Genomic DNA, 16450 nt, shown 5'->3' on the forward strand with positions numbered 1-16450 from the left:
TCTTTCCCTCTCGCTCGTTGTCTTCTGCAATTTATTTCCACAGTGACCGTGATCCGATTGCAATTGGCGAAAGTTGATCTCCGTCTGTTCTCTCGTATATATGTATATATATACACACTATATATACTGCCTATTTATACATACGTACCTTTTTCTTACTGGAAACGCCAAAAAAGCGACTCAGGCTTGGAGAGCGAGATGAAATCTTCGTGGTAACCCGTCGTGACGGATGAAACGGATTAGGGAGGAGGGGGCGGGAAGCAGCCGCATGTATCCGTGCGTGTATCGGTGAAAAGGAACAACACACACAATGTCATCGTCCGTCTACCTCGTCGAACCGGGCACGCGTCCGCGCGCGCGCGCACAATAATTCGCTTAAATCACGGACGTTCCACTCGCGTACGACCTTGTTCGAGCGCCGTGTGTAAAAAAAATGCAGCGACGCTGAGACGTGTATGCGGTTCCCGCCTCCAGTATCCATATCACTTTTGCGCGTGTGTGTACGCCTCCTCTGTCTTTCCTCCACCTTCCTTCTTTCTCGTTCCTGAACTCCCAAACGTAGAGCGATGTCTTCTCCCTTTCGAGATCTTGTTCTCTAAATCCGTTGATCGCGACGCGGCCCTCTCGGATATTCCTCGCGTTCTTTATCTTTTTCTAGAGATAAAGTTCTTTCTTCGGGGAGAATGTTTGCGTCCCCGCGGCCGGCGATCGCCTGAAAATATCGCGATCCGCTGCTACTCCTCTTCTCTTCACATCGCGCCAAACCTCCGCGAGAGCGACAACTTCAAGCGTCGTGAACGTTGTCAAGTCAACGAACGGGGTATGACGTATGACGTCTTCGCAGCCAACTTTGCGCCTCCCACTATCGTCGCCGATATCAACTATCAACTTGTTATTACGGGATCAATGATCTCATTATCCTGACAACATATGCATCCAGGAGACGATCGCGAGCGTTTTTTTTTTTTTTGTTCTTTTTTTTTGCACGTTCGCCTCGATAACAGAAGTAGGTCGGACAAACGTGACTCACCGTGTCGGCGACTCGCGGGACGACGACGCGTTTCTCGACGGAATTTCCGTCCTCTCGTCTACGGTCCGTCTTGTCGCGATATCCATCCGAGGACTCGACTCCGACGCCGCGGATCGATAACGGAATCGATAATGGAGTCACTGCGCCGGATCCACGACGACAGTTGAATTTCGGGAAGTACGCCGTGAGCGACGCGCTCGCGAGACGCGCGCGAGAGATACTCGCCCCCTTCGCTCGGCGATTCGCTCGTCTCGCTCCCCCTTTCTCTCTACTTCGTGCTCTCTATCTCTCTCTCTTTCTCGTGTCAACTTTTTTCTCGCTCCCTCTCTCTTTGTCCGTCGAGTTTTCTTCGCTCTTTCTCACGTCCTTCCCCCTTCTTACATACCCTTTGCTTTTTCCCTTCTTATATATCGATATTTTTTTTCTGTATTTTTCTGTCGTCGCACGGAAAACGCGCATGCCACGTAACCGATGTACGAGTACAAGAAGAGTACTTCACGGTGCCCGCGTAAGGCACGCACTGAGGAAGAACGAGCCGCCGCGACGAACGGTTGCGAGACTGTACATTCACCCATTCACGCACCTACACGCACGCACGCGCGCGCGGAGAGGGGGAGAGGGTGGATGGAGCGGGTCCGGTCTATTGTAGAGAAAGGGAGATAGTTAAGGGCGCGAGAAAGGGACGCGACGAACGGAGGGGGCAGAAGAATTGAGGCGAAGGAAAGGTATTGTAAGATTCAAAGGATACGTAAGCGAGTTGCCTCCTAGGGGACCTTCCTCTCAGCTGGCAACCGCTTTGCCGCAGAGCCGCACACCGTTCAATGCCATCGTATTCTCTTCGTTGAATATTCTTCTTTGAATCTTACAGTACATAAGGCGAAGATTCGTCGAAACTATACAATACATAATCCTTCGCAATCCCGAGAGTTGTTTATAATATAATGGAAATGATCGCTTGGATAGTATAATTAGAATCGTCAAGTCACACGTCTATCGTTCCGTTTTCCAGCCTCCTTATTGCAAGAAAAAGAAAAATGAGGAGTAGCAGAACATGCGATAGAAAGAGAGAGAAAGAGAGATGCGGCGGAACAAACGCAAAGTTGGACATGGAAGCATTAAGATTGGTCGAACTGATTACCGTTTGTGAACCGTTACAAACGTTTCTGGGTCTCAGATGCTTATTAGATACTATTTATAGATGCTGTCAAGTCTTTTTAAACGAAGATTTCAAATTCATGAGACGTAATCTCGATTGAAAAATAGATTTAGGCATAATTTTACGATATGTAATAAGAAAATTAATAAAATCGATAATGATTTTGATTAAATTTGATCTTCTTATACTAACATGTTTATATATCTTTCCTTAAAGTTAATTCATCGAGTCTCCTTGTTAACAAGTCAGTATCTAATCGGTGCTTGCATAGATATCGATCCTCTAAGAAAAGAACTGGTATATCGTACTTATACAATTCAAAATATCGCTCGTTATCCTGCGCAGTGATGTCGACTTCTTGTAATTGATAACGACCGGCGAAACGCAAACGCAGCTCATTCTTTAGTATGTCGCAAAGTGGACAGGGACTTTTCGTATATAATGTTAATTTTGGCGGGGAAGATACTGGATGACACCTAAAAATTATATAATATGTTCTTCTTTCTTTGAGAAATATTTTTAACATATTATATGGTGACATTTAATTTAACCGTCAATAAAATCGATCATATACATACTGTGTCAATGTATAAAAAAGTTTATTTCTACATAAAATATATAACACACAAGGAGATAAGCAGCAATACAGAAAAGGTACACAGAGTAAGAAAATATATTTTTTTATGCTTTCCTATATTGCTTCTTTCTACTTAAAAGTTATATATTTTATATACCTATAAATGTACATATATTTCAGTAGAAAAATTGCAAAATGCGTTATTATATGTAATTACATTTATATAAACATGAAAAGCTGTGAAAAAACGCTCTTCACTATTGTTTCAACAGTTGCTATAACATTACTTTAACAGTATACATTTCGTAGTATAAAAATAATATTTTTTTATATACAATTTAATTTATATCTAATGATAGATTGCACAGTATCTCATAGTTCATGTGAATTGAAACAGCAGCTATGACTGCAATTTGCAAACTTACAATTTCTCGATCAAGATCGATGATGCACCGCCACCTCCATTGCAAATTGATGCAACACCTTTCTCTCCAGCTTTAAGAGCGTGTACCAAATGTACTACAATACGTGCTCCTGACATACTATAAGATTTATATTTATTATCAATAATTAATATATTAATTTTAACAATATAGAATAAGGCAGAATAAAAGAATCTTAAACACTATTCAGATAACTTACCCTATGGGATGTCCAAGCGAAACAGCACCACCATGAACGTTTATTTTAGTGGGATCAATGTCGAGTAATTTTTGATTTGCTACAGCCACTACACTGAATGCTTCATTGATTTCCCAAAGAGCTATGTCGTTTTTATTAACTCCAGCATTTTGAAGCAGCTAAAACATTATGTAAAAAGTTTATATTGTTGCAATTCCAAAATTCAGTCGTTAACCAATAGATGACTTACCGATGGCACAGCAAATGCCGGCGCGATCGGAAAATCTATAGGATCCGTTGCCGCATCTTGAAAAGCAACAACTTTAGCCAGAGGCTTGAGATTCAGTCTTTGAGCGACTTCGCTAGTCGTTAAAATTAATGCAGCAGCACCATCATTTAGAGTGGATGCATTTCCAGCTGTCACTGTACCATTTTCTTTCTGTACATGTAGCAAACATAAAGATGTGACAATAGAAAAAACAAACATTATCAATATGAATAAACTGTTTATTGTATGTTTTACTAATCCAAATGTTACCTGGAAAACTGTGTTTAAATTGCCAAACTTCTCAAAGTTGACTCTTTTATACTCTTCATCCTCCATGAAAATTACATCTGGCTTGCCTTTTTTTTGAGGCACACTCACAGGTACAAGTTCATCTTTAAATACATTATTTTCGTAAGCTGCAGCACTGCGTTTGTAACTACTGATAGCATATTCGTCTTGTTGTTGACGAGTGATGTTCAATTTCTTAGCTGTGTTTTCAGCACAGTTACCCATGTGACATTTATTGTATACATCAGTCAATCCATCAAATACAATACCATCCTATTAAAAAAATTGCACGTTATTAATTATTTATATGTAAAGATATAAATGTTTTCATATATACAATATGTACAGCAAATGAAGTAATGAAAAATAGACAAAAGGAATATAATTCAACCTGAAGTTTCACTCCGCCATATGGCGTTTCACCACGTGCCAAGTAATATGGCACATTAGACATAGATTCCATACCACCAGCTAGAATAATTTCTTGATGACCACACTGTAGAGATTGAGAGGCCAGCATAATACTTTTCATGCCACTTGCGCAAACTTTATTCACTGTAGTACATATCGTTGACTTTGGAAGACCTAATAACATTAATTTTATATTACACATACTACAATAAATTAAATTATATATATTTTTTGTCAATATTCCATCAAAGGGCTATCTCATTATTATCATTATTATTATTGTAAACATTTATTAAATGCAAAATATTAATTGTAAGAGGAAAATATACATTTTCAAGACCTGCAAATAATGCAGCTTGTCTCGCTGGTGCTTGACCCAAGAAACCTTGGCAGACATTACCCATATATATTTCTTTGACTTGTTCTTTGGCAATACCAGCTCTTTCAACAGCCGCCTAAAACAACAAAAGATATATATATTTATTAGTCATAGGTTGTAATATTTATAATTAATATATAAATTCCAAAACATATTGATAGTAGTATTTAATATCAAAATCCTTACTTGCACAGCTACTGCACCAAGTTTAGTGGCTGACACATTTGATAAGGACCCAAGAAATGAGCCCATTGGAGTACGCACAGCACTGACTATTACAACATCATTTAAATTGACTTTGGAACTGTACAAACGCCTGCTTATAAAATTTACCTAAGAAAAAGTTATTCTTAAGGTACATCTGTTGGTCTTATAATACAAAAATGAATCATAAAAAAATCATAAATATATGAAATAAGTATGATTCATACTCTCGATTAATCATTAATAAGTTTCACTTTAGCCAATCTAATTATTGTTATAATATAAAGCACAGGTTAAATACATAAAATGTAGCACAATATAACCATGTTTTAGAAAAGGATTAAACGTATGATTAAACATATATTAAATGTATGATTGTGATATTTAATCAATTAAAAGTAACTTACTTTAGCTAATCTCGTTATTGTCGCCATTGTAAACAATATTTTATGGAAAATGAAAAATGCACTCTGTGCGACGAGTAGCCACTGTACAAAGATCAACCGGCAGCAAGATGGTGTTCAATGTCAATGACGTATCTAATCTTATTTATTTCACGCAAATATAAATATCATTTGACGCTTCTCATTTTCCTTCTATGCATTTCTCAAAAAGTTACAATATTTCTTTTTTGTGTTCTTTAAAGACAATGATAATATTCATTTATTTTTATGCTATGATTAAAAAATTATATTATACATTTACAGCATTAATGAAAAGATTGCAAATGCAACATTTTTTCGAAATTATTTTTTAAACTTGTTATATAAAAAAATAATAAATTAAAAATATGGAAATAAAATACACATGACATTTATATACATATGTATATAAAAAACTGATAATCATGCGTTGTCACATATGATAGCAGCGCATGCGCAAAAATTTATATGTGTGTGATCATACAATACATTCATACTGATTCATACTGACAATCCGTGAAATAACAGTCGCATAAATAAGAGAGATAAACCAAGCAAGTCTAATAACGATAAGATAATCGGAAGACCTGGATAGGGACAGTTCTGGTCGCTGGATTCGATCTGACCCATGTCATCTCGCATATATTAAGGTTAATTCGCGTGGAAATATAGTGTGATAAGAACGCAAGATCCCGCGAGAGTGGAGAATAATACTTTATTATTGTGTGTGAATAGAAAAACGTAATACGACGTCCCGTAGAGGATGGGAAAGAAATTCAATGAAGCGACCTATATCTAAGCAAGATGTGTCATTAGACGGGAAGATGATCTTCGCATCATCGCTTAATCATCGATAGTCTGCTGAAGAAGTTCATTCAGAATTATCTAAATAAATTTAATTCAAGATGAACGTCGAGGAAAAGAGACTCGCGACGTTTCGCGAATGGCCGTCAAACGCCGCGATCGGCGCGTCGTGTCTCGCGAAGGCGGGGTTTTACTACACCGGACGTTGCCTGGAGGTACAGTGTTTTTTATGCGGCACGATGATATCGGACTGGAATTACGGTGATCAAGCGATGGCTCGTCATCGACGGACAGCGCCCAATTGTCCCTTCGTCGTCGATCCTGCTGGGACGTGCAACGTCCCGTTGATCCCGACGACAGCTAGCGTCGCATTGGAATCGACGAACACGACGTCGTCGAGCACACGACGATCTGACAGCGTCGAGGGTCCGGAACAGCTGCTGTCATTTGTAACGCCGAGGCTGTCCAATCCTCTAACTCTAAGAAAATACGAAACTATCTCGCAAAGGCTGCAGACATTTGACAATTGGCCGCTAACTTCTATCATTCGTCCGGAACAGCTGGCTGCAGCGGGATTTTATTATCTTCAGTATAAAGATTTGGTAAAGAAACTGAAAGATTTGACATATATTATTGATACTGCTATAATAATATTGCTAATTTGAGTTATTTTTGTAAAATGATAATAAAGAATAGGATTTTCTATATGTCATTTAATAGTATTATATATATATATATATATATATATATATATATATATATATCTTCGTTTTCGCATAACATTTTGTACAAATAACAGGTGGAATGTGCATTTTGCAAAGGTATTCTAATGAATTGGAAAGCTGGCGACGATCCAGAGCATGCCCATAAATTAAATTTTCCTAATTGTGATTTCTATATGAGAGAAACAGAAGATGGTACATTAATATTTCATAATAACAATTATAAGAGAATCATGAATATTCAGTTTTACTTTGAAAACTAAATGTATAATACTATACTTGTATATATTCATGCAATTATTAATTAAATAATTTTGTCTTAATAGATGATGCATTTGGATTAGTCAGAGTCTTATCTGGCACTAGCACAGATTTAACAGAATTAGGAATACAAATGCATACAGTATCTATATCGCAATATACAACATATGAAAAAAGATTGCAGACTTTTCAAAACTGGCCAAAAAATCTTAAACAAACTCCAGAGACATTAGCTGCTGCTGGATTCTATTATCAAGGTCAGAGAGAGAATTATTTGGTTTTTTACATACATACTACAACATTGGTGAAATGTTTGTTGCTAATCTTATTATGCATTTGGTACATAGGGTTCGACGACCAAGTCAGATGCTTCCATTGTGATGGAGGATTACATGGTTGGCAACCAACAGATAATGTATGGATTGAGCATGCATACTGGTTTCCAAATTGCGGCTTTGTAATCCTTATGCGTGGTCACAAATTTATCAAATATAGTATAGATACAAGAGGATCTTTAAATCTTTCGGTAACCATCATATTACTTTTCCTACAATTTTATCAATTAATTTTAAGATAGTGTAAGATATATATACATATACTTACACTATCTCTAAATATATATATGTATATTTTTTTTATAAATTTTGTTTATTATATATATAGATTTTTGCTGGTGTATCAGGAGAAAACAACGCCATAGAAACTTCTGTTGCATCTCTTCCCACAGTACAACTTAATGAAGCATTAACAGATACAAGAATGTCTATAGCAGATGTAATAGAAACTTCAGTTACTTCCAGTTCCTCGATTATACAATCTAGTGAACCAATAACAGATACTGTGACATCTACGACAAACATCATAGATAATACAATTATTTCCAGTCCCTCGGTTTCACAACCTAGCGAACCAATAACAGATACAGTGGCACTACCTATGGCAGGTGTCACAGATGCTGTTACTTCTGTTCCCACAATTTTGCCTTCTAGCAAGCCGATAACAGATATAACAGTTAAAAGGTTATTAGATACTGCTCCAGCTAAGGTAAATAGAACGATCTGATTAATATTAAATGATCTATTTAATATTTGTACTAAACTTCTTTGATATTATGTCAGTTTGAGATGTATAAATGTAATCGATGTGTAACTTTGTGTATAGGCTGCTCTTGAAATTGGGCTACATGTAGACAGAGTAACGAGAGCTCTGAAGAGAAGAATGGAAGAAGTTGGCGAACCTTATATAAATGTTACACAGCTCATAGAGGCTGTTCTACATGATCAACTTATGGAAGACCATACTAGGTATGTCAGATATAGCACGTGGCATATGTTGTACACGATTAAAAATGCTTATATCATTGAATCATAACTAAGAAACGCATCTCTTTCTTCAGACTTGATAATCATACTCCTACTTCATCATCTTTGGAATTGAAGACTTTATTTAATCAAGTTATGCAATCGGTTAAAAATTCTACAAGTAAGAAAACTACACAAGTATCTAACGCAGCTGAAAGCAAACATGATAAGAAAGAAACTGATAATGAGTCAGATGACATTAGTAAGTAATATATATTTCATGATTTGATGCAATAAAAACAGATTTTATTCGATTTTTATCCATACTGACACAATATCACATTTTCTATGTATTTTTATTTATAGTAAAAGTTTAGCACTTTGTTGACCATTCTATAACAATGAGTTTATATTCAACTTCAACCTCTCTCTATGCAGTAAAGTCGTGAAACAAACTCGGATTGTCATGTAATTGCTTTATCGCTAAACAACTTCTATAAAATCTATTATGTGTCATTTTTCTTCGAACTATTTTCATCCTTATCATACACTAGATATCACAGCTTAAACTGTACCTTTTAATTTTATTAACACAAACTCATTGTTGAGCTCATAGTTGTTTTCAACTTTTCTTTGTTTAAGAGATATGTAAAGCTCTCGAATATTATTCTAAATCATATTTATATGTAATCAAATTTCTTAGGAAGGAGATATGGATACATATAACTCATATTAAGTATTTAGTTTGTATTTATTTTCTTTCAGTGTCTTTGCGAGAGGAGAATAGAAAATTGAAGGAGGCTCGTTTATGCAAGATTTGTATGGACAATGAATTAGCTATAGTATTTTTACCTTGTGGCCATTTAGCGACGTGCGACAACTGTATACCAGCCCTAACGACCTGTCCATTGTGCAGACTAAAGATTCGCGCTTATGTTCGTATCTTCTTGTCTTAAATATGAAATATAAGATTTGAAAGATCTGAAAAAATGTGACAAATATTAAATGAGGACATCAATTGATGTTTCTATTTAGACATATGATGCTGCATTTTACATAAAATATATATTATGTATATATTTTGCAAATATCTCTATATATCAATTTTATTTTTTGAAAATGTGTACAAAAAATACGAAGAAATGTATATATATATTTATTTACACATATTTAATTATAGAGACGATAATTGCAGCTGATTATATTGATTTGATCAATAGCCTTTAATAATTATTTATTTTCATTGTGCTATCAACAATTTTTACAGATGAAAGCTGTTATTGTTGATATTGCAGAATATTGTTCTATTATTGCATTGTTTATTGGTTTGAAAATTATATCTGCAATAATATATAAACAAATCAAGTATGTAATAATTAAAAAATATAAGTAGAGCAATAAAAACATCAGTCGACATTAATAATTTTTAACTTAACCATAAGTTACAAAACAAATCATAGATGTGACATTTTTTTTATTGTGATCTTATGTTGAAATTAAAATGATATTACTTGAAATAAGTTATCAGAACATGTACAAAAGAAACACATTCTTGTGTTTAATACTGATGTATCCCTGTATATATGTTGTAACGTGATAAAAGAAGTCTATATAAAGTTAGTGTCTTATAGTTTATATATATCAGCGATATAAAATATCCCCTCAAAGCTAAGAAATCAATATTGTGTCTGTCTGAATACAAGAGTCGTGAATTTGTAATCATATAAGAGAAAGAAAAAGAGAACACAAAAGTAAAATTTTTAATAATCTTATAAAGAGGCAAATTTTTCAACAAAGAGAGAAACATATTTTCCAACAAAGAGAGAAACATATTTCTCATAATATATTTCTCTTGTATAATTAATTTTTACAACAAACAATATGAAACATTTCTTTCTATTTTATTAATTAATTCAGCTTCAAATTAAATGTCTATGGAAACAAACACAGTTTTACATTATCCTTTCCCAAAATTTGTGCTTATTGTTACACAAAAAAAATTTTTTCATTGCATTAAATAATTTTCACATTAATTTTAAAATTGTCCGTCATGTATAGCATACTTTAAATTTCTTAATATCTCCCAACAACCCCTATGAGACCAGTTCGATGGACCAAGGCTACATATCGACATCAGCCTTGGTATCATCCCTCCTTTTTCAACCTATTTATGCCTATGATTATCGGGGCTATATGCGTAGAAGCTTTATGCATATTTAATATCGGACAGATACTGATTCATGGATAAGGACAACTAACTCTCTGAATCGCTCTTTTCCTCGCCCATGCGAAACGAAACATGTTAATCGTTTTTCTTCATATTTTCCCAAGCGGCCATTATTCCAATAGAATTAAGGCTTATTGTTAGTAACCTTAAGTCGACAGTTTAGCAGAACTATCGGCTCTTCAAGTGGGGATTGCAAGCAAGCAAGAATGCGCCTGTCGATGTGTACACGAGGTGCCTGACAGTACAGCACGAACGTTGAAAGACGATACGACCTTTTATTTACGTAAATATTTTCGGAGACACTGCTTCTCTCTCTTGAGTGTGAAATTCCTAGCGAGTTTTCCAATCATCATTATAGAGTGATCTGCCCGCCAAAGGTGAATCTGATCTTCAAGCACATGCATTGACGAAACAGGCCGAATACACGTGCAGGTAATAACGCGGAAGAACAATGCCTTATTATGGGTGATAAATTAAGTTTATGGAGGAGAGAGCTGCAAGAAAAAATGTAGGAATAGGCATAGATATAAGATTGCAGTCATCTTTTCTCTCTCTATATCCTGCCGTGATTCGTGATAGTATTTATAATCTCAATCTCTATTGCCTTTGTTTCTCTGAGCGACCGATGCGATTTTTGTCTTTTTTAAATTTTCGCACGCATAGAGATAGAGAGAGATAAAGATTCCAAAAAGGATGTAAAATTCTAATTTATAAATGTTCATAAAACGTGCACGCATGGCATCGCCCTTTCTCTTTCGTACAAAGGCATTTGGCGTATGAGATAGCATTCGCTCGTTTCCAGCTTTCTTCCGAATCTCTCTTTCTTTTTTTTTGTTTCTCTTTCCTTTGTTGTCTCCCTCTTTCTCTTTTGTTCTTCGCTTCTTTAGCTCCAGCTGGCACATATATTGCATTCTGAGATCATTCCAATTCGTGATCGTTAATTTCTAGCAATTCTATGAGAGCAAGCAGAAAACATGAGAGTTTACTAGGATATCCTCCGTCAATGTTATTATTTCCCCACACAGCAGCTGATTTCCGTAATCGAGCGGAAAGAGAGCCTGTATGGAAAAACCATTGCTATCTTCGAGAATATCAGAGCTCAGAAATATTCGTTGATATCTAAGATAAAATAATCTAATTTTCTAAAAAACATGAAATAACGATAATAACGAATAATATATATGGAAACTGACATTTGTTTCCGGATACTCTTATCGGAACACATTCTATGATTCACATTTTCGATAAAATTCTTCTCATGTTCACAATTATAGGAAGATATATTGTATGTATTTGTATTAGGAAGGAAAAAGGGGAGGGGGGATGTATTTTATCGCGATTAGCATTCTGATATGTAGTGACGATAGATATTAATAAACGTAAGATATTCATTTAATTTAAATCGAATTTTATCTCAATTATAAGAGAGCTTTAATAAATTGAAGAATATATTTTTCCTTTCCGATCATTCTATTAATCGTATCCTTCTTTTATTCTGCATTTTGCAAACAGAGAGAGAGAAAGAAAGAGAAGGCAATTCGTCGCAAATATCTTGTATATTTTCTCTCATATTCCTTAACGCAGTTCAAATAGAAGTCTCCCATGAATGGTTTCTAAGTTACGTTTATTTACTCTTTACAGATTTTTACGAGGGGATATTCCCTCGTAGAAATGCTTGAAGTGATCGATATCGCATACGAACATTTTGAAAGGAAGCCACGATGGCTTCGATGGAGCCGATAGAGTCGAGCGAAACAGGCGAAACAGACGAAACAGTCGAAGCTGCGCCCGAAATGTTATCTGAAACGGTCGACGATACGGACCGCATAGACTATCGATTCGAAATCAGGAGATATCATAGCTTCATGAGATGGGCCGTAGACAGCAAATTTCTTCAGCAATTGGCAAGCGCCGGTTTCTATTATACCGGGAAGGATGATAAAGTGAAATGCTTCGACTGCAACATCGTCATATCCGGGTGCATGGAATATAAAGATCCAAGGATGGAGCACAGACTAAATTCTCCAAAATGTAGATTCGTCCGCATGTTACCTAGCTCGGGGAATGTACCGATCGGCGTCGATCCGAACAAGGTTTCACGACGCGTGCCGAAAATGAAAGAAATATGCGAAGTAGACGAGTCTTATCTAATTCTCGATAGTGAGATCGAGGTCTACTTCGAGGACGCAGATGTCGTTAAACGAGTTGTAATCGGCGATTTGGTAGGCGCAAAGCATCCCAAATTTGCCTACTACGAGAGTAGATTAGCCACTTACGTGCCATGGCCGGTAACGGTCACCCAGAAAAAAGAAGATCTAGCGGCCACCGGTCTCATATGTGCAAACGACGGCGACAGAGTCTACTGCTTCTATTGCGATGGAGGTTTGGCGTGCTGGCAGCCGCAAGAAGATCCTATACAAGAGCACATCAAATGGTATCCCAATTGCAAGTATATCAACAGGCTTCAAGCGAAGAGGCAATCGTACAGAAGCAGTTTCAACATACGATAAGCGATAAATAAGCACCACTCTACCGTCTCCATCTGTTCGTTTTTAAATTTATATTATTTCCGTTTTATCGTTCACAGTATTTGTTCTTCCTTACATATACATATTCGTATACTTGTTATAATAACGCAGTATTACGTTTAAAATCGTATTATTTGTTTAAAAAGTAATTCATTTATTTTTTATATGTATAAAAAACAAAATAAAAATAAATTATACCGAAATAGAGATAGATTTCCGATGAAAATAAAATTTTCCACCAAAGCTAAAGATTTTTATTTAGGACATTATCACGATTATACAATGCCTTAACTAATTTGCCCAAAATATTATGCGCGTAAGCTATGTTAAAATTTCTAAAGAAAGTTATCAAAAGAGTGTAGTACAGTTTTTTGTACGATAGATGTATACATGTAAGAAGAATATGTTATGTATATAAGAATCGCACGTGCATTAAAAAACAGGACTTTTTTATCACAATAGCGTAGCATATAATGTCTGAATTGCCTATTGATCGACGATGGATAATAAGATAAAATGACTTTTTCGCTTCGATAGCTCCTCGCAAAAAGGCTTTAGATCATGTAGCGGGAACTGTGCATTTTTGGCAGGAAAAGAAATAAAATAAATACTACTGATTATCGATTTGAATCTGCCCAGTTAAAAAGCTTTAAAAACTGGCCGTCCACATGGATAAAACCGAAAAAGTTTACGGTGGCTGGATTTTATTTGAAATTGTTTGTCGTGTATGATATACCCTAAATTTTTTAGTACCTCCCAACAACCCCCAGGAACAGTTCAATGGACCAATGCTATGTTCACATCTGCTTTAGTACCATCCCTCTTTTTCAACCTACCACTGCCTACCATTATCGGTGCTGTGTGCGTGGAAGTTTTATATATATTTAAGGCAGAACAAATACCGATTCACGTATAAGAACAGCCCCGTCGATCGTTTTCATTTCCGCACATGCGCACACCTGTATCGCTAACATCTCTCTTCCTCATCCATGCAAAATAACACATGTTGATCGTTTTTCTTTATATCTTCTCAAACCGCCATCATTTCGATAGAATTAGGGCTTATTGTTAGCATCCTCGACAGTTCAGTTGAGCCACCGGCTCTTGATCAAGTGGGAATTGCAAACAAGAACACGCCGGTTGATGTACCTGACATGCGGGTACGACAGTACAGCATGAACGTTGAAGAACGGTTCGCCCTCTATATTATTTCCGGGGACACTGATGTGAGAGTATAAAATTGCTAGCGAGCGGCTTCCGTCCCATTCGCCAACGATCATCATCATAAAGCGACTTATCTGCTGAAGGTGTATCAGATCTCCAAGGACACCCGCAGACGAAACAGACGGAATACACGCACAGGTAAGAACGCGGAGAAACAAAGATATGCCTTGCTGGGCTCGGTTTCAATAGGGCAATTATGGGAAAAAGTGTAGGAATAGATAAAACTGCCGTCACCGTTTCTCTCTTTATCCTAACGTGACCTTAAATTTCATAGCTGAACTAGCTGAAAAGAAAAAAGACAAAAGTTACGTTGATTGCTCAGAGAGACAGAGACAGTAAATATCGAGACTGAATATTATTCGTGAATTCGTGTTCACTAATTCAGAGTTTATTTTTTTCTCTCCACATTGGAAAGAGAAAGATAAACTTTGAACTAATGAAGATGAATTCTCGCGATAGTATTCAATCTCGATATCTACTGTCTCTGCCTCTCTGAGCAATCAATGTGACTTTTGTCTTTTTTTTATTTTTGCTCGCATAGAAATAGAAAGATAAGTGATTGTAAAAAGGACATAATCAATTCATAAAACGGACACGCATGGCATCGCTCTTTCTCTTCCATATAAAGGCATTTGCTCGTTTCCCATCTATTTCGAATCTCTCTCTCTTTCTTTGCTTCTATTGTCTTTTTGCTCGTTGTGTTTCTCTTTCTTTTTTGCTTCTCACCGACTGACATATTTCCGTTGTATATTGTCTTCTGAAATTATTCCAACTCGTGATTGTTAGTGTCTTAGCAATTTTATGAAAGCAAGCAGATGTGAGGCTTTACTAGGATATTTTTCGCCGATGTCATTATTTTCCCGCACAGCAGCTGTTTTCCGCGATCGGGCGGAAAGAGCCTGTAGAAAACAACCGTTGTTACTTGAGAATATAAGAGCTCAGATTATTTTAAATGTTCGTCTCTTAATATCTAAAATAAAACCTAATTTCCTAAAAAACATAAAATAACAATAATAACGATCTATGCGATAGGCTATCTTATTTTAGATCACTCATATATCACTTATATGTATATCCTAAGAATATTTATATATATGTTAATTTGTTCTCGGAAGATCTTGCTTTTAAGTATATAGAATAAATAAACAATATATACATTATATAAAAAGGGTCTTGTTATAAAAATATGCTTATTGTATCTGTAACCTCTTTTTCTTAGCGACAGTGATATTATCGTTATTTACAAAATAGACACATTAGTTCAGTTAGATATTTCATATATTTCGACATGCCACAACAATAACTTTCTATCAGTAATAATAACTTCTGTTGATCACAATGACCTTTGTCGATAACAACATTTAATAGAATAAATAGATAAAATATCTAAATAGGTCTCGTCGATCTAACATTAATGTATAAATTTGAAACACATAAAGGTAATATGTCTGAGATATTGAATATATTGAAAAATATAAACATTTCCATAACTCTTTCATCAGTCAAAAATTTCATTCGATTGCATTTCCGAATACCGAATATATCTACGTGTGATTGGCAATATTTCATTATAAATAAGATAATTTTTCTAAAAAATTCGTCTTCATCGATACAAACAATTCCATGTCAAATTGCGTAATCTTTCGTAAAAATCTATGACGACGCTATATTACAAGCAGTTCTACTTACGTTGCACAACGACGTTTAAAAATGACATTTGTTTCCGGATACTCTTATCGCGCATTTCACGGAATATATTCCAGCATTCCCGATAAAATTCTTATTTCCACAATTATAAGAAATTTTGTATTCGGAAGGAGGGAGAGACATATTTTATCGTATTTGGCATCGCAATGTATAGTGACAACGTAGATATCTTCTGTACGAGATGAGACGTACTGAACACTCCACGTGAACGCAAACGTTAATTATGTCTATCCTGAAAATGTAAGATTACATGAGTATCAAGAAAAGAGATAGCTTCGTATATGTTAATATATTTTTATTTAATATCTTATTATTATTTT

At 35.6% G+C, this 16450-nt stretch overlaps 4 protein-coding genes across 9 annotated transcripts in view; 2 read left to right on the forward strand and 2 right to left on the reverse strand.

The window, feature by feature from the left end:
* The window catches only part of LOC115241154, a 52814-nt gene extending 51913 nt beyond the window's left edge, over positions 1-901 (reverse strand). For all 3 annotated transcript variants that reach the window (XM_029816761.1, XM_029816760.1, XM_029816762.1), the window contains exon 1: positions 149-901. The gene's annotated coding sequence lies outside the window, so the exon portion shown is untranslated. The remainder of the gene's footprint in view (positions 1-148) is intronic.
* Positions 902-974: 73 nt separating this feature from the next.
* On the reverse strand, positions 975-5589 carry LOC115241159 (acetyl-CoA acetyltransferase, mitochondrial). Of its 3 annotated transcripts, XM_029816772.1 has the most exons (9): positions 5342-5589; positions 4917-5063; positions 4692-4806; positions 4332-4525; positions 3923-4213; positions 3635-3823; positions 3406-3563; positions 3189-3305; positions 975-2662 (listed from the first exon to the last, which is right to left on the reverse strand). In XM_029816772.1, exons 1-9 carry the CDS (start codon positions 5366-5368, stop codon positions 2383-2385), a joined length of 1518 nt encoding a protein of 505 aa, XP_029672632.1. In that variant the 5' UTR covers positions 5369-5589; the 3' UTR covers positions 975-2382. The 3 variants fall into 3 exon arrangements, with proteins under 3 accessions (XP_029672632.1, XP_029672634.1, XP_029672633.1); XM_029816774.1 differs by lacking the exon at positions 5342-5589 and having other exon boundaries at positions 4681-4806; XM_029816773.1 differs by lacking the exon at positions 975-2662 and having other exon boundaries at positions 2762-3305; positions 5342-5368.
* Positions 5590-5845: 256 nt separating this feature from the next.
* On the forward strand, positions 5846-10056 carry LOC115241158 (death-associated inhibitor of apoptosis 2-like). Of its 2 annotated transcripts, XM_029816770.1 has the most exons (9): positions 5846-6006; positions 6092-6762; positions 6960-7077; positions 7209-7400; positions 7491-7669; positions 7807-8187; positions 8305-8447; positions 8540-8706; positions 9210-10056. In XM_029816770.1, exons 2-9 carry the CDS (start codon positions 6262-6264, stop codon positions 9398-9400), a joined length of 1872 nt encoding a protein of 623 aa, XP_029672630.1. In that variant the 5' UTR covers positions 5846-6006; positions 6092-6261; the 3' UTR covers positions 9401-10056. The 2 variants fall into 2 exon arrangements, with proteins under 2 accessions (XP_029672630.1, XP_029672629.1); XM_029816769.1 differs by having other exon boundaries at positions 5846-6762.
* Positions 10057-10311: 255 nt separating this feature from the next.
* LOC115241162 (E3 ubiquitin-protein ligase XIAP-like) overlaps positions 10312-16450 on the forward strand; it is a 7385-nt gene continuing 1246 nt past the window's right edge. Inside the window, exons 1-2 of the mRNA XM_029816778.1 lie at positions 10312-11103; positions 12313-14561. Of these exons, the coding sequence (XP_029672638.1) occupies positions 12393-13181 (789 nt within the window). The 5' untranslated portion in view covers positions 10312-11103; positions 12313-12392 and the 3' untranslated portion in view covers positions 13182-14561. The remainder of the gene's footprint in view (positions 11104-12312; positions 14562-16450) is intronic.

The sequence above is a fragment of the Formica exsecta genome, unplaced genomic scaffold (assembly GCF_003651465.1).
Source record: "Formica exsecta isolate Colony F162 unplaced genomic scaffold, ASM365146v1 scaffold47, whole genome shotgun sequence".
Classification (NCBI taxonomy): Eukaryota; Metazoa; Arthropoda; class Insecta; order Hymenoptera; family Formicidae; genus Formica; species Formica exsecta.

Excerpts from the sequence above, each read along its gene's own strand:
- LOC115241159 (XM_029816772.1), bottom strand. The coding sequence starts at position 5,368 with ATGGCGACAATAACGAGATTAGCTAAA. Across the intron at positions 4,807-4,916 it reads TTGGTGCAGTAGCTGTGCAA|GCGGCTGTTGAAAGAGCTGG; the intron begins GTAAGGATTTTG and ends TTGTTGTTTTAG. Across the intron at positions 3,564-3,634 it reads CGGCATTTGCTGTGCCATCG|CTGCTTCAAAATGCTGGAGT; the intron begins GTAAGTCATCTA and ends ATAATGTTTTAG.
- LOC115241158 (XM_029816769.1), top strand. The coding sequence starts at position 6,262 with ATGAACGTCGAGGAAAAGAGACTCGCGACGTTTCGCGAATGGCCGTCA. Across the intron at positions 8,448-8,539 it reads CTTATGGAAGACCATACTAG|ACTTGATAATCATACTCCTA; the intron begins GTATGTCAGATA and ends CTCTTTCTTCAG. Across the intron at positions 8,707-9,209 it reads TAATGAGTCAGATGACATTA|TGTCTTTGCGAGAGGAGAAT; the intron begins GTAAGTAATATA and ends ATTTTCTTTCAG.